At 42.6% G+C, this 21001-nt stretch overlaps 1 protein-coding gene across 1 annotated transcript; it reads left to right on the top strand.

Moving 5' to 3' along the window:
• The first annotated feature begins 2184 nt into the window (after nt 1-2184).
• On the top strand, nt 2185-11266 carry ASIP (agouti signaling protein). Its single transcript, XM_056845347.1, has 3 exons — nt 2185-2341; nt 8915-8976; nt 11022-11266. Exons 1-3 carry the CDS (start codon nt 2185-2187, stop codon nt 11196-11198), a joined length of 396 nt encoding a protein of 131 aa, XP_056701325.1. The 3' UTR covers nt 11199-11266.
• The last annotated feature ends 9735 nt before the right edge of the window (nt 11267-21001 follow it).

Here is a 21001-nt window from a genome sequence, read left to right on the forward strand (position 1 = left end):
CTTTGGCATCTGGCTTCCCATTTACCTAGTACAGTGGGGGGCAGGTATTCTGTGGCCTCATTCTGGAATTTTGCCCAAGGTCCCAGAATTCCTAATACTGCCCCACAGGAGAGGGGCCATTTGCTTTGGCTTGCTATTCACTATTACAGCAGCTGCTTGCTACTATTACTGTTATTTTCTGTACCAAAGGAAAACAGTGTAATGGGTAGACCAATTTAAAAAAAATAAAGATCAACAGGACATGGAAGGAATTGACTCAAGGGTTATTACACCAATGAAGCAGGGAAGGAAGAATGAGCTTGTGAATTTTTCTGCTTATATATGTAAAAGTGCCTGTCTTGGGGGAGGTGTAGGGAATTTGGAACTGGGGGCCAGGCTCTGTCCCCATCTAGCAGGGCACAAGATGGATGGGCAGAGCAGCGCCGCTTATACAGAATGCCCCCAAGAGCTTTTAGTGTTTTAAATGACATATGGCCCTATTTGGCTTCAAACTCTTTTTTTTTCTTCACTATGAATCACTGAGTGCTCCTCTTACGTCTGCTTCAGCACTGCCTTTTTCGACAAGCCTTTAAAAATAAATCACATGAAATCCCCTGTAAGCCCAATAATATAAATACAAATCTATCCTTGATAGCTAACACAAGCAGAATATTCCACCCGTATCCTGTTGATTTTACTACATATATTCTCATTTAGTCAGTGGCTTAATATCAAGAGACCTCCCTACTGACCCTGCCATCTGTAGTGAATAAACTTGAAATATTATATTTAGACATTCCTTCCTGCTATATACAGCCGTGCCAAGGTTAATTCTTATTTAACCCTAGCCTTAGGCAATAAACTCCCCTCTTGAGAGTGTTGCCTCCAAAAATTAACTCTCACACATACCGCCGAACAAAATTTAAACAGTCATTAGCAGTACAATCCTAAGCAGAGTTGACTTCAACAGAGCAGTCCCTTCTTCCTAGGGCTCTCCTAATACAGTCAATATTTTAAAAATATTTAAAAATATTTTTAAAATAACTTGAGTTTCAGTCTGATAACAGGACTCCGGTTTCATTGCACCAACTTCTGCAATCCCCATGGATGCCTTTCCAGTTCTCACAGTAGGGTTGCCAACCTCCAGGTACTAGCAAGAGATCTCCTGCTATTACAACTGATCTCCAGCCGATAGAGATCAGTTCACCTGGAGAAAAAGGCTGCTTTGGCAATTGGACTCTATGGCATTGAAGTCCCTTCCCTCCCCAAACCGTGCCCTCCTTAGGCTCGCCCCAAAAACCTCCTGCTGGGGGCGAAGAGGGACCTGGCCACCCTATCTCACAGGCCTGTTCCATCCTGGCTGCATTCCTCTCTCAGACCGCTTTTTTCCTTTTTGTCTCCTTTCCCTCATCTCCTCGGGAAAAAACAACAACCCTACTATTACATATTACATATTAACATACCACACCCTCATTAGCACATTATCTTGATACTTAGAGGACAATGATTAGCACATTACCTTTGATACTTTTTGCAGGACAATGATTCAGCTCAAACCCACCCCCTTTCTGACTATATATAACTCTTCCTACACACTTGACACTGAGAGACACTGTCCTTCAGTGTTACTCCTCTGAAGATGCCTACCACAGCTGCTGGCGAAACGTCAGGAAAGAAAATACCAAGACCACGGTCACACAGCCCGGATAACCTACAAGAACCAATGAACTCTGACTGTGAAAGCCTTCAACAATATTTTTAAAAACCCTACTGTTTCTTGGGTCAGAGGCAGGGGCTGTATTCTCTCATCTCAGAGTTCCCATTACAATAGTTTGGTTCTACATGCAAGCAGAGGGGAGGGAAAGTTTGGTGATGGGAACAGGAATAATGGCAAGGTGGGAGAAGCCATGGCTGTACCTTCTTAGCTCTGGAAGAGAGGAGATGATTTTGAGGGTTCTGACCTGGCAAAATGCTGAGTGTTCACTGTGTGTCTGTGTGTAAAGTGCCGTCAAGTCGCAGCCGACTTATGGCGACCCCATCCACTTTTCTTCATTATACCTGGGGAGTCAAGAATTTTTCACCCTTTACTTAGGGAAGCATGGTCCAAACACTTTGGTAGATCTAGCTTCTAAAGAAAGAGCTCTTTTGTTTAGGTGATTTTACTACATATGACTGAGAAATTCTTTTCTCCCCCCGCCCACTAGAATGGAATATCAGAATCTTCTCTTGGGGCTCCTTCTCTGCTGCACTTTGCTTACAACAAGCTATTCTTACATGATATTTGAGGAAAAGCAGAACACAGATACTGCTGTGGGGAACAACAGAATGAAGCTCCCAGATCTGCCACCTATCTCTATAGTAGGTCAGTAAAATCTACTTTTGGGTATGTTAAAGGGGATGTTACAGCATCCAATAAAAGCAGCAGTCCCGTATTTCTCTCTCCTGGTACTGAGTGAGGACTAAAAGAAAACATGTGCCACGATGTCCTCACATTTTGAATATTCCTGTCACTACAACTGGTAACCAAAAAGGGGAACTGAGCGAAGGGGTATAATAATCAGCCCCTTTTCCTCCAACCATTTAGACCCTCACTTTTCTTCTTCAGCCCCTCCCTTTTCCATTTCAATTTGCTGACTATGGTAAAGAGAAATCATGCCAAATGGTGATGGCTTAGTTACTTTTATTACTTTGTATAAAACCAGAGAGAAGAAAGTACCGGTTGGGCATCCCTTGACCGGACATCCGAAAACCAGACTTCTAAGACAAAAGAGGCAGATGACTCTGGACATTGTTTAACAGCCGTCCAGTGGAATGCCCTCTATTCCCTAGAGGACCCACTTCCTGGTCTCTCAGTTGTTTCTCATGTTTCTTCTCACCTAAGAGCTCATTCCTGAGCCTGGGGGCCAATTGGGCTTAGGAGGTGGCGTGACCCCACCGCCAGCATAAGTGCCTTTTATTCCATAACAGGCACTTATGCTGGCAGCGAGGGCAGTTCCGTCAGTACCTGGGTGCCATGGAGCGGCAGTGGCACAGGCTCTCTGGGACGCCAACATGGGGGGGGGCATTCCCGGGGGTGGAGCTGATGTTAGTCAGTTTCCACAGCCCCTCCAGGCGAGGAACACCCCTCGAGCAACAGCGTTGCTGAGCCAGGTTTTTTCTGGCGCAGCCTCACTGTTCTCAGTGGGGCAAAATTCCCCATTTTTAATTTTTTTACTTTAAAAAGGCTTTTTTTTTTAGTCTTTTGGTGGCTGGGGAACTTCTTTGGAGGCACTGGGGTGGCACCTCAGCTACGCCGTCCCCAGCTGCCAACAGACTCAGGAATGAGCTGTAAAAAAATAAAATTCAGTGCACACAGCAACCTAGGTGGAGACTGTTGTTAGTTTGTTTGTTGCTCTTGTTTAACAGCTGATGCAGGTATTCTGGTGAGATAATTACACCTTTACTTTCTGATGCTTCAATGTATACAAAAATATTTAAAATATTGTTTAAAATTACGTTCAGGCTATGTGCATAAAGTATATATTGTGTTTAGACTTGGGTCCCATCCCCAAGATACCTATATATGCAAATATTCCAAAATATTCCAAAATACGGAAGAATCTGAAATATGGAACACTTCTGGTCCCAAGCATTCAGTATAAAGGATACTCTACTTGTATGCCTTCCATGATTTTATTTGGTGGGCATTCAGTAAAATTGGTATCATTTGCGTAAAAGCAATAAACATATCAATCTGAAGGAACCTCAGTCTCAAGATCTGTGGAAAAATTTCTCCCCTCTCATCACTGGAAGTGAGGAGGCCAATCCACACCCATCCAAAACATTTAAGCAACTGAATAATTAGCATACTGAAGATGTTCATTTGGAAACATCAGGTAGAGAGAAGGGCACTTGACTCATCACTGGATCAAAGGAGCCATAAATTAACTAATCAAAGCAAATAAAACTAATTTTTAGTACTGAGAAATGCATCACAGTTTTTAAACAAAGTTAATCTTTGATACAACTATTCTCCAACAAAGATCACAATTTAGATCTTTAACTGTTGGTTTGATGTATGTGTGTGTGTGTGTGTACTACTACAGTAGTTAGATCAAATTGTTGTTATCCTCCCGAGATTCTGAGACTATTGAATCTGTGGCTAAATTTTTTGATGAAATTGTTAAGAGGAGGAGGATAAATGATGTTTAGAGGGTTGGTTTTATTTGATCGACTGCTTGAGGGTATTCCAATAAAGGTATTGAAAGGTACATATATATATGTACCACTTTACTGTGGTGTGAAGTTTGCAAAGTAAGAAAAAAACACAATCATTTCACAGCAACAGCTCTCATTATTTTCCACTCTTATTGGTTAGCAAATGACCGTCTAAGCCCAGTTTTGATGCTGGTCTGGACTTTCATTCACAAAATCATTCCTTCTGTGAATGGAGGGAAGCTCCATGATTTGGAACTAGTCTTGAACTGACCAGAAATAATGTTTTAATACTGCCTAATTAATATCATAAAATACTATATGGTCATCTGTAGTAAAAATACAAAACTAGGAATATTTCTACCATAATACTGATACAAAAAGCATGGAGCCCCCAAGAAGAACTATATTTTGGGGCACACTTATAGTGACTACGGTCTAAACCAGTTGTTCATTTTTTAAAGAGTTCCCTGCAGTCAACTCGGGTTATCCTCAGCCACTCACAGCTCTATAGAATAGCTATTAAAAATAAAAGAAAGCACATTTGAGCTTTGCCAACTGCCAGGTACTAGCTGGAGGTCTCCCGCTATTACTTCTGATCTCCAGCCAATAGAGATCAGTTTACCTGGAGAAAATGGCCACTTTGACAATTGGACTCTATGGCATTGAAGTCCCTCCCCTCCCCAAACCCTGCCCTCCTCTGGTTCCTCCCCAAAAACCTCCCACCAGTGGTGAAGAGGGACCTGGCAACCCTAGCTAGTATTAGCAGAAAAGCCGTATAGCAGAAGAATGGGAGATGACTGATTGAAGGTTGACAAGATGACATGGGGAAAGTTTATTCCTCTCTTGACTAATCCTTGATTATAAAAATCATATGAAACAAATCAGGATACAGGCCTACAAGAAAAAGAAGCTGCAGGCACAGTTAGGAAGATGAAAAGGTGTCAAGAAAGAACAAACATCAATGCAAGTGCTGAAAATAGTGCTGATAGAAAGTATGAAGTATTCTTACAGGCCTTTTCAATTACATCCTCCAGTCAGAGAAAAAGATAAGCCAGCAGCACCAAACCCTACAGTCTGTATCTTTGAACACAGTGTGATTACGGATCCTCAGGAGAAGAACGCTGAGAGCAAATTTAGATTCACAGTCGGGCAAAGGTTGTGCTGAATTTCTATAAAGTGGGGTCGGGAATGAGATAGCAATTTAAGGTGCAGCATTGTTGGGCAAGAAGGAAGGGGTTGATTTCTTTCCTGCCTTTTCTTCACCACTTTCCCCCTGCTAGATCTCTCCTGCCAAGCATTACGTTCTGAGTGCAGCAAAAATGGTTGGGGAGAAGAAGTGGCACAGATCTGGCAGTCCCTTCTATCTGCTCCTAAGGTGCCTTAGAAAGACAGCATGGTGTAGTGGTTAAGAGCAGCAGACTCTAATCTGGAAAACCAGGTTTGATTCCCCATTCCTCCACATGAAGCCTGCTGGGTGACATTGGGCTAGTCACAGTTCTCTCAGAACTCTCTCAACCCCACCTACCTCACAAGGTGTCTGTTGTGGGGAGGGGAAGGCAAGGCAATTGTAAGCCGCTTTGAGACTCCTTATGGTAGAGAAAAGCAGGGTATAAAAACCAACTCTTCTCCTTCTTCGAAATTCCCACCCCCACCCCCATCCTTTAACCAGGATTTTTAACTTGACTTATTGGTAGGGTTGCCAACCTCCAAGAAGTTAGCAACTATGAAACACAGCAACAATTGCAAAACTTAAATAATTGAAATAGTGTTATTCAATTCTCGTATACACTATTAGCAACATCAAATTCACTTAACAAATAAGCTATTTTAAGCAAACAGTAACAAAAAATCAGAGTCCATTGAGTCAAGGTTCAAAGTCCTTTTGACTGTAAGTCCCATAGGTTGAGGAGGTTCAAGAGGTATGGTTGATTATTGGTTCTTGTAGGTTATCCGGGCTGTGTAACCGTGGTCTTGGAATTTTCTTTCCTGACGTTTCGCCAGCAACTGTGGCAGGCATCTTCAGAGTAGTAACACTGAAGGACAGTGTCTCTCAGTGTCAAGGGTGTAGGAAGAGTAATATATAGTCAGAAAGGGGTTGGGTTTGAGCTGAGTATTGTCCTGCAAAAGTATTGTCCTGTAAGTATCAAGATAATGTGCTAATGAGGGTATGGTATGTTAATATGGAACCATTGTATCCTGAAGTGATCTGTTAATGTGTGTAATCCAAAACTAATCTGTATGGCTATTGTTGAATGTTGTCTTTGTCTGGAGGTTTTTCAGGGCAGGAAACCTCCAGACAAAGACAACATTCAACAATAGCCATACAGATTAGTTTTGGATTACACACATTAACAGATCACTTCAGGATACAATGGTTCCATATTAACATACCATACCCTCATTAGCACATTATCTTGATACTTACAGGACAATACTTTTGCAGGACAATACTCAGCTCAAACCCAACCCCTTTCTGACTATATATTACTCTTCCTACACCCTTGACACTGAGAGACACTGTCCTTCAGTGTTACTACTCTGAAGATGCCTGCCACAGTTGCTGGCGAAACGTCAGGAAAGAAAATTCCAAGACCACGGTTACACAGCCCGGATAACCTACAAGAACCAATGAACTCTGACCGTGAAAGCCTTCGACAATATGGTTGATTATGTTTCCATTTATACAGAAGTCCAGTAGTCTTTCTGTTTCGGCTTATAAAAAGCCTTCCTCAGCGACCACTACATGAGACAAATCATAAACTTATACAGTGCAAAAGCGGCTTACAGAGGAACCAAAATTAACAGGTTATAAAGTACCAAAATAATAAAATATAATGTAAATTTGTAAAGTACTTACACGCGAGCTGTTAGTAACTGGCTTTCGCGTTGGCAAAGTAGCCATGTTACAATCTCTTTTTTAAGAGCTAGGTCACATGATCCGCCGGATAATCTACCATATAGCCAGATGCTTCGCTTAAAAAGAAATTCTACAGAGCAGTCTGACTTCATACAAGCAGCTCAGAGACTTAATTATGATTTTCAACAACGTGGCTACCCAAAGCACATTATTCAAAATGCTATGATGAAAACTAAAAGCAAACCTAGACATGAATTATTTACAGAATCACCAGTACAACCAGAAACACGGATCACATGTGTCCTGCAGTATACTTCAATGTCTTTTTTAATTAGTAAAATCCTTCGGAAACACTGGCACTTAGTGCAACAGTTACCTGGTTGCCAAATACCACCGCACATTGCATATAAGCGCACGAGGTCTTTTAGAGATATTCTGGTACATAACATTCCACGTCCACTGTCATCCTCACACCTACCAAAGGGTAACTTTAAATGTGGATCATGTCAAAGTTGTAAATTTATGTTGACAGTCCGTGAGATTACCAATCCCGTGACTGGTCGAACTTTCACCATTGATAGCTTTAACAACTGTGATTCTCGGTGCCTGATTTATGTAATTAGATGTGCCTGCCCTCTTTGGTACATTGGCAAAACCCAAAGGCCAATTAAATATCGCATTAGTGAGCACAGGTCCAGGGTTCGAAACCGGACCTTAGAAGCTCCTCTGACACCACACTTCTTAGAAAAGAACCATACTGACGAAGAGTTGTCATTTTTTGTTCTATGGCGTTTTACTAGTGTCAACAGGTATGATAAGTCTGATGTAGAACTTATACTAAGACACCAAGAATCTAAATATATCCATTTATTTGACTCTGTATATCCCAAGGGACTCAATACATCCCTGGACTTAGCATGCTATCTGTAATATACTGTAATCAATGTGTGTATTATTATGGCTCTCTGTACCTTTAAACCACAATGCTTCTGCCTAGGCGGATCATGTGACCTAGCTCTTAAAAAAGAGATTGTAACATGGCTACTTTGCCAACGCGAAAGCCAGTTACTAACAGCTCGCGTGTAAGTACTTTACAAATTTACATTATATTTTATTATTTTGGTACTTTATAACCTGTTAATTTTGGTTCCTCTGTAAGCCGCTTTTGCACTGTATAAGTTTATGATTTGTCTCATGTAGTGGTCGCTGAGGAAGGCTTTTTATAAGCCGAAACAGAAAGACTACCGGACTTCTGTATAAATGGAAACATAATCAACCATACCTCTTGAACCTCCTCAACCTATGGGACTTACAGTCAAAAGGACTTTGAACCTTGACTCAATGGACTCTGATTTTTTGTTACTGTTTGCTTAAAATAGCTTATTTGTTAAGTGAATTTGATGTTGCTAATAGTGTATATGAGAATTGAATAACACTATTTCAATTAAGTTTTGCAATTGTTGCTGTGTTTCATAGTTGCTAACTACTGTACAGCACGCTAACTTTTGTCTGCCAACCTCCAAGAAGTGGCTAGAGATCTTCTGGACTTACAACTGATCTCCATGCAACAGAGATGAGTTCACCTAGAGAAAATGGCTGCTTTGGAAAGTGGACTCTATGGCATTATTAAAGTTCCTCCCCTCCCCATGCTCCACCCCCAAAATCTCCAGGTATTTCCCAACCTAGAGTTGGCAACCCTACTCATTGGTTAGCTATTATCACATTTAGCTTGCATGTAATGACTTAAATTTGGGGTTCTGAAGTCTCCATAAGAGTTGGAGCATAGATATGAGTAGCTGGTTTTACAAGGCTCTTGAGGTTCAGTTCAATCATACGGAGAAACAGGCATGTCTGATTTTTCTTCCCTGCCTTCCCCAAAAGATTTAACCAAAGCTTCCAAGAAGATCAGCAGGAAAGAGGCTGAAAAAAGGAAATCTATGAAGGTAAGTGATCTCCAAATGCTAGCTAGGCCAAAATTAATTCAGGTCCTTGACAATGAATTATAGGACCTCTTGTCTTTGACATTTATGTTGTTTATATGGTGTATCTATACTGCCATTTTATATCTGGTTTGTATCAGTTTGAGAAGTGTAATTTTGGGAAGGTGCTTAAAATTTATTAGAAAATACCTAGTCCTGGTAATTTGGGGTACTAAGAACATAAGAATCCAAGCAAGCCTGAGGTGCTGTTTGTCAATGACAAAGCTACTTGAGGAGTCAGGAGTCAGGTTGTCCTGGAGGGGGTTGCATCCCCCTGAAGGAACAGGGTCATAGCTTGGGGAAACTGTTGGATCCTGGCCTACAGATGGAGGCTCAGATCTCCTCTGAGCTTTGGCTGATATGCCAGCTACGGCAATTGCCCCGAAAAGCATGATCAGGCCACAGTGATCCATGTTCTGGGTACTTCCAAGTTAGGTTATGGTAATGAGTTTTACAGGGAATTGCCTTTCAAAATAGTCCAGAAACTTCACCTCATCCAAAACACAGCAGGCTATTGTCAGGGGTGACAAATAGGGACCATGTAACCCCATTGCTGAAAGATTTGCAATGTCTGCCCATTTGTTTCTGAGCACAATTGAAAGTGCTGGTTTCTACCTTTAAAGCTTTAAGTGGCTTTGGACCCGGGTACTTGAAGGACAGCCTCCTCCTGGATTATCCAGCCTGCCAGTTTAGATCTTTTTCACATGCCCTGCTCTCTGTCTCCACTTTCAGAGATGAGGCAGGTGCTGGGTTTCCAGGGAGATGTCCTGCCAACAACCTGCTCTTCCTGCCATTGCTTCTTCAGGCAGCGCGAGAAAACTGTTTAAAAATCACAGAAGTTACATGATGTTGCTCTAGGAATTGTTGGAAACTCTATGGTTTCCGTATCTTTACCATGTAAAAAAACTGTAATTTTGGCCATCCGCATATACATCCATAATTTTTCTCTCCACTCTTTAATTGAAGGAGGAATTTAAATGTACATGGGCAAAGGCCACCGCATATTGGGATAAAGTGGCAAAAACGGATTTTAAAAGTATAGTTAACGAATTATAGTATAACATGATTTTAAATATAATATAATAATAGATATTTTTTTTCGTAATGTCATAACACTCCATCGGAAGTCCATTGGTGAAGGGCACTGTGGTGGGGGGATGGGTTGGATTCAGGGCACGATGAGATTTATAGAGTGATTTGAATATTGTATTAGTGAATAAATAGTGCGCTGAACATGTAAAAAATTTTTTACTTTTTTATGTATGTATTTCATATTTTTTTCTTTTTTTTCTTTTTTTTTAGTTTATGTTTTATTATAAAAATAAATATATATATATATAAAAAAGGAAACTCTATGGTTTGACCATAGAGTTCCCAGTGATTCCTAGAGTGATAGTGTCATTTCTTGTTTTCCCCAGAAGAGATGTAACTCTCACCTCTGGCACACACACCCCATGTCCCTGCCTTCCCATCTCTCCCCTGGGGACGCCTTGCCTGTGGAATGCCTTTCCCCTTGAAGCTTGTCTGGTGCCTGTGTTGCTTTCTTTTAGGCACCTGAACAAAGCATTTCTGTTTACCCAGAACAGAAAAAATGAGAAAGAACTTTCTGACAGTTAGAGACTCAGTGGAACAGGCTTCCTCAGGAGGTGGTGAGCTCTCCTTCTTTTGAGGTTTTAAAGCAGAGGCTAGATGGCCATCTGTCAGCAATACAGATTCGGTGAACTTAGGCAGAACATGAGAGGGTGTACAGTAGCCAGCTGTCCCATGCCATTTTGAAGGCAAAGCTCCGTTCCACACACCCCTCTAGATCCCATATATTCCAGCACTCCACCCTCAGCCACCCTGCAATTCCCCCTTTAAGCCAGAGAAAGAAGGTTCCTGGGGCTTTCTGTGTTCTATGGAATAGGGGGGAGAGAATCCCCATGTGGAAGAAACCTGAGTGTGCTTATGCAGGACCAGGATCATTACTGGCTTTATTCACCTTTCCGCTCTCTTTTTTTCCTCCTCAGAGAAAGAACCGACAAAAAAAGCATCCCCAGCTGAAACCATCACCTCCGCCTAACTGTGTGCCTACCTGGTCAAGCTGCAAACCTCCCTCTCGGCCATGCTGTGACTTCTGTGCCTTCTGCCATTGCCGGTTATTTCAGACAGTCTGCTACTGCCGAGTGGGAAACCCAAACTGCTAAACTAAAACCAGAAATGCCACTGGGACTCTGGCTCTTATTAGACTCCACGGTGTATCTTCTGACCCTGTTGGTCTCAGGCATACTGCAAAGGAAGTCAAGTGCCTTTGAAGCGGGCTGGCTGCCAGGCTTTGGCTCCTTCCAAAGCCAAATGAATTATGAGATATATTATATAGGGTTGATGCTGTCATAAACAAGCCATAGGAAGCTTGACAGGGAGTGGGAAGGAGGGAGCTAGAGGTTGACAGCCGAAAGAGTATTTACAAGAGAGGTGAAGGTTGCATGTGGAGAAGGCATTATGTCTCCCTTCAGAAAGACATTTTGCCACGTGTTACAGATTTGAACAAGAAGTGGACACATGGGCCACTACATAACTACAAAACAGGCACATTCCAGCAGAGAGGCGATGTCGATCCATAGCAGTAAAAAGGTAAACAATTATATAGAAGAATCATAGAATCAAAGAGTAGGAAGGGACCACCAGGGTCATCTAGTCCAACCCCTGCACAATGCAGGAAATTCACAACTATCTCCCCACACACACACTCCCAGTGACCCCCTACTCCATGCCCAGAAGATGACCGAGATGCCCCTCCCCTCTCATCATCTGCTTAAGGTCACAGAATCAGCATGGCTGACAGGTGGTCATCTAACCTCTGCTTAAAAACCTCCAGGGAAGGAGCACTTACCACCTCCCAAGGAAGCCTGTTCCACTGAGGAACCACTCTAACTGTTGGAAAATTCTTCCTAATGTCTACACGGAAACTCTTTTGATTTAATTTCAACCTGTTGGTTCTGGTTCGACCTTCTGGGGCAACAGAAAACAACTGGGCAGACAATTTGTGGCAACTCTATCCAGAGTAGAGGGTAGAGCCTATTGAAATTAACAACCCAAGGTCCCATAATTAAGAATTTCTTGGCCCCAATATTCATGACCATCATACTTTCCTTGCTGCAGGGAATGTGGACCTGTGTATACTGAAAGCACCTTTGGGACAGTGCCACAGCTTCCTCTCCACACTATTTTGAATGACATGCTCCTTGAAAAGATATATTTCCTCTATTTTAGCTTTTAATGAGAGGCTATGTGCTTTCTTTCTAGAGTGGAATATGTGCACTCTTGGTTACTTAGGTAAAAGCTAGAGCTATTCTCCATCTCCATCATTCTGTAGTACAAAAGCTGGCTAATGGACCTAGTGGCCAGTTCTGAAAAAAAGCAGTTGGGGCGGCGGGGGGTGGGAGGGAGGGTTGCCATTTGTCAGTGCAGGATGGGACCTTTAGCTTGGAAGGTAGCTGTAACATGCTTTAGTCTAGTTTTATAGTGCCAGAGGTCTGCCAGGAATCCATGTAACTTTGTCCTCTTAAAGTATATTAAACAATATGTAATGAATCACAGAATCATGAGGTCGGAAGGGGCCATTCAGGCCATCTAGTCCAACCCCCTGCTCAGTGCAGGATCAGCCTAGAGTTCCCTTCTCAGCTACAGTTTCCCACCAGAGTGAATAGTGAATCCCGGGGGTCATTTTAGGACATAAAAACGGAGCAAAGGTCAAGGAAAGGCTTAAGCCCCTCTCCCCACATACCATCATCCTGCTCCAAATCGGGCCCCTACACACCTGAGAATTAAATTTCAAAAATTGCTCCGAGTTCCAAACATGGAAGAAGAGTTGGTTTTTATACCCTGCTTTTCTCTACCACAGGGGTGGGGAACCTTTTTCCTGCCAAGGGCCATTTGCACTTTTATGACATCATTCAGGGGCCATACCAAGTGTAGATCTCCCGGTGTGGGGGGGAAGAGGCCAGGGTTGCCAGGTCTCCAGCCACCACCTGGAGGTTGGCAACCCCAGGGGAGGCCACACAGAGAAGGCCTGCAGGGTGCCCCCCCTCCCCCCTCCCAGGCGGAAGGGCAGCCAGCAGTGGGCCCGAGCAAACGAGGTGCCAGGGGGGTGCAGCCCACAGTCGATCAGCAAGGGAGGAAGGAAAACAGAGAAAGAGGAAAAGGGAGGGAGGGAGAAAGGGAGAAAGAAATGGAGAGAGAGGGAGAAAGAAAGAAAAGGACGAAGGGAGGCAAAGAAAAGGACGGAGGGAGACAAAGAAAAGGATGGAGGGAGACAAAGAAAGAGACAGAAAAAGAGGGAGAAAGAGAGGGAGAGAAAGGAGAAAGAGTGACAGAAAAAGAGGAAGAAAAGAGAGAAAAGCCTCCCCCCCCCCCGCACACACACACACACCCGCGCACGCTGGCCCCGTGCGACCGGGCCCCAGTCTCCATGCCCTCTCCTCCCCAGAGTCCACAAAAGGCCCCCCCCCGAAGCCCGATCGGCTCCTGCATGCATGCTCTGCCGCCGGGAGCCGCCAGCCTCTTTCCCCCTCCCTTTCGCTGCTCAACAGCCAACAGTCGGCGAGAGGAGGTCCAAAGGGCGCCGCAGCGCCGCTGTAACCCAGGAACACCCTCTGGGAGGGCCACCCTGTGCCCCAGGGTGCAGCAGGGTCCGGGAGCTCCGGAGGGCCACATAAAATGTCCTCGGGGGCCGCATACGGCCCCCGGGCCTGAGGTTCCCCACCCCTGCTCTACCATAAGGAGTCTCAAAATAGCTTACGATCGCCTTCCCCTCCCCACAGCAGGCACCTTGTGAGGTTGGATGGGGCTGAGAGAGTTCTGAAAGAACTGTGACTAGTCCAAGGTCACTCAGCAGGCTTCATGTGGAAGAGTGGGGAATCAAACCAAGTTTTCTTGATTAGAATATGCTGCTCTTAACCACTACACCACGCTGGAACTCTCAGCACACGTGTGTTTTGACAGGAGATGGGGTGGATCCAGAAACAGTATAACGTGTAGTTAGGCCCCATATGTACAGTATCAAGGTGCTGATTCTGTAGGGAGGCCATATTATCAGTTTCTCCCGTATAATTCAGACTCAACCGCATGGAAGCACACCAATGATTCAGGTAAAACCCTAATAATTGCACAGGCATTCCTAAGGAGACGTGTCCTCACACTTGGGGAATAGGGTTGCCAGCCTCTAGCTGGTGGCTAGAGATCTCCCACTATTACAATTGATCTCCGGGTGACAGAGATCAGTTAACCTGGAGAAAATGGCTACTTTGGAAAGTGGACTCTACAACATTATACCCCATTGAAGTCCCTCCCCTGCCCTTCTCAGGTTTCACCTCCAAAATCTCCAGGTATTTCTCAACCCGGAGCTGGCAGCCCTATTTGGGGACAACGGTTTTCTGAAATTGGGCCGGAAAGTTTTTTGTGTTCTGATTTCTTTTTCTCTCCAAGGGCAGTGCAAAAGGTGAAGGCCAGATGTTACCAAGGGAGTGAGCAGTAGGTCTGTCAGTCCTCCTTCCTTTTGTGATGTTAGAAGAGAGAAAGAGCCCAGAAGAGAGGTTTAACCATTGACAGACAAAACCAAAAGCACATTCCACCCCCTCAACATTGACTGTCATAAATCTTACAAGGTTGGATTCTATTAAAGTGCTCCTGTTATTTTTAATCAGGCCTACAGAGTGGAGAATCTGTAAATAATTTACTAAGAAAAAAAGAAACAAAGAGATGAGGGGGGTGATAATATGATAAAGAAGGACAGATTCACCCAGTGCCACACAGATCTCCCAGCGGTTAGGGATCTGAAATTTGCAATAGCATATTTCAATAATAGATTTTAAATTTTTAGTGTGAAATATTTATTTTGTAGTTTTTAAGGTGTGTGCTAACAGAGCAGAAAATTACCACTTTGGCCTCAGTCCAGTGAGCCTGCTCATGCACGTGTGAAGAGGGACTTTTGTGTAATTTCGTCAAACAGGAAGGTAACACACCATTACAATCTGCTTTTTAAATTGGTGGGAGCTTAACATAGCAAGGAACCTTGCAGCATGGACCATTCAGCAAACTGAACAAAAACCCAGCTCAGAGAGCTTTTCTGCTTGTGCTTTTCTGTAAAAGATGGGGATTCTGGGCTGGGTCCAAACTAAATTTTCTAGGAACAGAAGGCACTTTTGACAGTGAAATAGAACTTTTCTGCCTCCCCCATTCCCACTGCAGCCCACTGATCTCCCCAAAATGTTTTCGGGGACCCTCAGGAATGACTTGAGGGGGGAAATGGCAGAAATTACACCTCTCCTTCCATTGGTGGAAAATGCAGTCTGGTTCCAACCCAATAACATTATCACACTATACTGAGAAAGGAAAAGGTTGACTATAAACAACAAAATGAAGAATCATGGGAGTATTCAATGAAGATGAAGCAGAGAAGCAAATAGAAGTAACCATGAGTCAGAGGAGCCATACAAACTATTGGCATGATCCAGCCACTGTTAAATACACTGTTAAATACAGCCACTGGCGACACTATAGCCCTTGCTTCCTAGGAGTTACACCTGGGATAGCTTCAGGAAAATCCTACCAATTTTAATGGAGCATTTTTTAGAATGTGGTTAACTCTCCCATTGAAAGCAGCGAGATTGAAATGAGCCTTTAATTGGCTTGATTATCACTCTATGGCCAGAGACCACTTCATTCAACAATAAAAATGGATATGTACCATTTGTACCATCTGAAATTCAGACATGTATCCTTTCTCCATGCAAGGAGCCTTCCCCCAACTCAAGCGTTTCTTCTTCTGCTGGAAGAGCCACTGAAGTTGGAATAAAGCTCCTTAGATTATGGAAAGTCAGCCTTTGCTGAGCAGAATGGTGGGATATATGTGTCTGTTGCAGGACAGAACTACAAAGAAAACATGAGATTCCCAATCTCATGTTTTCTTCATAAGGCAGCTTCAAGGGAACACTTGCAGGACTGAATTGGTGAGTGGAAAAAGATGCTCAGAGCTGGTTCAGAATATTTTGTCATTCCAAGCAAAAGTCCACGAGGCAAAACCCATTGCCTGTTTTGCTGCTGATGGCCAAGTGTGAGCAAAGCCACTGCAATGCATCATTTACAGTCCTCATACCACCTCCCAAACAACTGCTTAGGTTGCTTGTCAGAAGGTGCTCAAAATTTCTACGCAGTCACTGATTCTCCTTTGTCAATGCCATTCTTTTCCATCTGTAACTGGCTCCAAAACTGGAAATAAGCTTAACTGAGATGAAAATGGACTGAGGAGCAATGTTAAAGGAGAAGTGGTAAACATATGAAAAGTTTACCATCCTTCCTACAAACTGAATTTCCTCTGCAAAGGGCCCCCTCACCCTCGCATTCATGTCACTTCAACGAACACAGGTTTTGGATCCTGCTTGCCAATTCAACACATTGTTCCACTGTTCATATTCTTCTGAAATTAACTGGCCAGTGTTTCATGGCCTCATGATAGTCTTTTTATCCAACCACAGTTATACCTGAAGCATAGTAAAAAAAACAAAAACAAAAGATGATATAGCAGAAATTAAAGTTACAGTCCTTTGCACTCCAGGAAATCAATCCCCATGTACTCAGTGGTGCTGATCCCTCATTAAACCTACATAGGATTAGGCTCCATGTGCTCTTTTGGCTTTGGGAAGTCTATCCCATAGGATCATCCATCATCCTAATATTCTAATCCTAAACATAGTAACCCAGTCCAATAGTCTCAATGGCTACCTAGTCATACATAACTGCTGGTGCCAGATATAGATTCTCTTGCACATCTGAAGATACATCTGTCAATCCTAGAAGACTGATTAGCATTGGAATGCTGATGTAGATTCCCACCTGCAATGTTAGTGTGTACAGAATGATACTTATGAATGTGGATCTTTCTCACTGGGTTAGTGAAAATAGGTTGTATTCATTTTGAGATTATTTCCCTGGGCATAAATATGTTTGGCATCCATCGGCTAGAGTTATAAATCAGAAATGACTATGCAACCCAGATGCAAAAGAAACACACACAAACCATCTCTCTCTCACAGGGTGTTTTTTCTGCATCTGGGTTTTCTCTGCTTGTGGGATCATTGGATCCAACCCATAGAAAAGTGTCTATACATACACTCATATATGCACTTGTGTGTTTTCTCTCTGAGAGAGAAAACCCATAGAAAACTTGTCTATACATACACTCATATATGTGTTTTCTCTCAGAGAGAAAAAACACACAAGTGTATATATGAGAGGAAACACACAAATGCATATATGAGTGTATGTATAGACAAGTTTTCAATGGGTAGGATCCAGTAATCCCACAAGCAGAGAAAATGGTGTCCCCTCCCCGCTTTGCCACTGGAAGTATCCTTCCACTGGCAGATAATGACTGTAGGATTCAAACCATTGGAACTTTACAGTAAAGCATGTACTGAATGCATTATTAGAATTTAAAGTCAATAATTCAGTTAACTTCTTTGTTAATCAATTAGAATTACTCAAGAAATGTTATATCTTTTTCCAGTTCTTTAATATGATTTGCTGTTACTGCTACTATTTTTACAGTTGCATAGAGGCAATAGCATTCAAGATGCTATCTCATTAGGAAATCTGTTAGTATAGTTTCCATTACTGTCAATTATCTCAGTAATTAATGGCACAAAGGATATAACTTGTTCAGCACTGAGACGGTGCCTTAATGAATTTCTCAGTGATGGCTTACATTGAGAGATCATTTACGAAGTATGGAAATCAATAAAGTATTTAACCAGAAAGGTTGGCTTGTGTTTAAAATGTTCCTCTTGAACAAGGAAGATTAACCTTTGATAAGGTGTAAAATTTATTATTCAGAGTACAAGATTAATGTAGAACCCTTGAAGGTGAATTGTAGGATGAAAAGATTATGACTTGGATCCAATGAGCAAGTTCCATGCGCTAGGTAGCCTCTTTCAGAGAGTATACTTCCTTGTTCACAGGACTCATTAACACCATTGTGTGCAAGCAGCAGTGCTGGTGCAAGAGGGAACAAACTGTGCAGCAGACTATCTAATGCACATGGCATTTGTTCATAGGATGCAAGCTTATGCCCCATGGCTGGCTCCTACTTAATGTTGTGGTATGGTCATGACTCCATAACAAAATTATTATCTGCAACTGATGAGAATATTATCATATTTAACCAGTGAGAAGCTGTTTAAGGTTTTTACAAAGAACAGAAACTCATAACATTGAAAATATTGTCAAAGGCTTTCACGATCAGAGTTCATCAGTTCTTGTAGATTATCCGGGCTGTGCGACAGTGGTCTTGGTATTTTCTTTCCTGACGTTTCGCCAGCAGCTGTGGCAGGCATATTCAGAGGAATAACACTGAAGGACAGTGTCTCTCAGTGTCAAAGTGTGTTGGAAGAGTAATATATATAGTCAGAAGGGGGTTGGGTTTGAGCTGAGACATTGTCCTGCATTACCTTTGAATTCTTTTGCAGGACAATGACTCAGCTCAAACCCCTTCTGACTATATATATTACTCTTCCAACACACTTTGACACTGAGAGACACTGTCCTTCAGTGCTACTCCTCTGAAGATGTCTGCCACAGCTGCTGGCGAAACGTCAGGAAAGAAAATACCAAGACCACGGCCACACAGCCCGGCTAACCTACAAGAACTCATAACATTGACATCGCTCAGGGGCCCCAGAAATCTTCCCATATGTTTGGCCAGTGATATCTTTCCCAGAAATGCCTTGTAAAAACAAGAATCACCCATACATATGAGCAGTGTGATTCAAGATGGAGCTGGCCATGTGCTCTATGTGCATGGAAATTACTCCATCAAAGGCAAATATTAGAAGTCACAAGGTCAAGTTTGGGTCTTGCACATTTTTCAAATATGGCTCTCTGAGGAGCACCTTTCCTGTTTGCTGCTGCTAACTTTGTAGAATGAACGATGCCACAGATAACTGCAGTGCAGATGAACAAGCTTTACTTAATACTGAGCAACTAATACAAGGACTGATTGAAAATGGCTGCAGTCCCCAGTTTCATTTCTCTGCCAGTGTTCCCCAGAACCACTTTCTTTTGTTCACCAATTCATGAAACACTTTGATTCCTATTTTCATTAAAGCATCCTTTCCAATAATGATGACATATATTCATAGTACCGTGACCACAAACTTAAAATAGGGAATCACTCCAGATTGTTCTGCTCTACAAATAACTCACAGACGACACGTGCCTTTATTGGCATACAAAAAGGAAGAGCATACATTAAAATAAATAAAATTACATAAAACCATCCCAAATCAGCCATTAAGGAAAGCTACACACCTTTCACAATATCTGATTGCTAACTGTAAGAACCTTGCAACTGATTCAATTATTTTTGGGTTTTGTGTGGTCATAAGAATAGATGTCCTGATTTTCTCAGAAAGCCATTCCCTGTTTACAAACAGCAGGTCAATTAATTGGGATCAGCTACAAGCATAAAAGGAACAATTAAAAAGGACATACACAAGTGATACAATTTCACCATTCCTGCAAGGGCAAACTCTACAAACAACTTATTAATAGCTTTTTAAGCTTACTCTTTTTCACAATAATTGACCAAAAACTATTTTTGAAATGAAGAAGAGTTGGTTTCTATACTCCGCTTTTCTCTACCGAAAGGAGTCTCAAAGCAGCTTACATAGGGTTGCCAACCACCAGGTATGAGCTGGAGATCTCCTGCTATTACAACTGATCTCCAACCAATAGAGATCAGTTCACCTGGAGAAAATGGCCGCTTTGGCAATTGGACTCTATGGCATTGAAATCCCTCCCCTCCCCAAAACCCCTCCTCTTTAGGCTCCGCCCAAAAATCCTCCCACCAGTTGCAAAGAGGGACCTGGCAACCCTGAGTTTACAATCGCCTTCCCTTCTCCCACACCCCTCAACAGGCACCTTGTGAGGTAGGCGAGGTTGAGAGACTTCTGAGAGAACAGTGACTAGCCCAACAGTGACTAGCCCAGCAGGCACATGTGGAAGAGTGGGGAATCTAATTTGGTTCTCCAGATTAGAGTCTGCTGCTCAGAATCAAACCCGGTTCTCCAGATTAGAGTCTGCCGCTCTTAACCACTACACCATGCTGCTATTATCCTTGCAAGGAACCCAGCTCTTTTGAATTAATTTTGATCCATATCCTCCTTTCTGACCTCATGTTGACTTCAGCCACAGAAAAGATCCTGAATTCTAACTGTATTTGATTAATTTGACACAGATCTCTCGGTGAAGATAAATCCCTCTGTCTCATTACTGATAAACTGAAAAATATACCAGGCACACATGAAAAGCAAGTATGAAATCAGAGTGCAATGTGATGTATTTTAAGCAGTCTGATTGAACAATCCCAGAGGAGCCCATTACACTATTTTTAAAGAATGAACTCATGAGTTTGAAAAGTTGAAAGGTACCTTAGCAACCATGTTCTATATAAGCTAACAAGAATCCAGGTGCCACTGAGGCTATTCTACAGACCAGAACTTGGTATGAATGGAAATAATTAAGCCTCTTAGACACTGGGTCACATTAACATAGCAGGAGAAAAAGCAGAATGGATCTAAAAAAGGGGAATGGAACATTTCAGACCTCTTTCTTTCATAGGAACCTACCCAGTCTCTAGGGAAAACACTGGGGCCCTTCTTTGGGGCCCTCACCATTCCAAGATCACATATGCTGGTGCTTTCTGTATAATTGTGATTCTTGTTTAATCTGTTCAAGAATAACTAGAGTGATTTTAAATAATGCTTTTAAAAGACAACACTGAGTGAGCAGCATTGGCTGGGATATAAGGTTTTCAACAACACCTGGAATAAATAAACTTCTGACCTCTCTTCAGTCAGAAGACTGGTACAGATCTTCTGAAGAGACTGGTCATTCTTCACACCACTTTGTGGTTTAGTGGTTAATGAGCTGTTTTAAAACAGTCAAAGAGGTT

This window comes from Euleptes europaea, chromosome 2 (genome assembly GCF_029931775.1).
Source record: "Euleptes europaea isolate rEulEur1 chromosome 2, rEulEur1.hap1, whole genome shotgun sequence".
NCBI classification, from domain to species: domain Eukaryota; kingdom Metazoa; phylum Chordata; class Lepidosauria; order Squamata; family Sphaerodactylidae; genus Euleptes; species Euleptes europaea.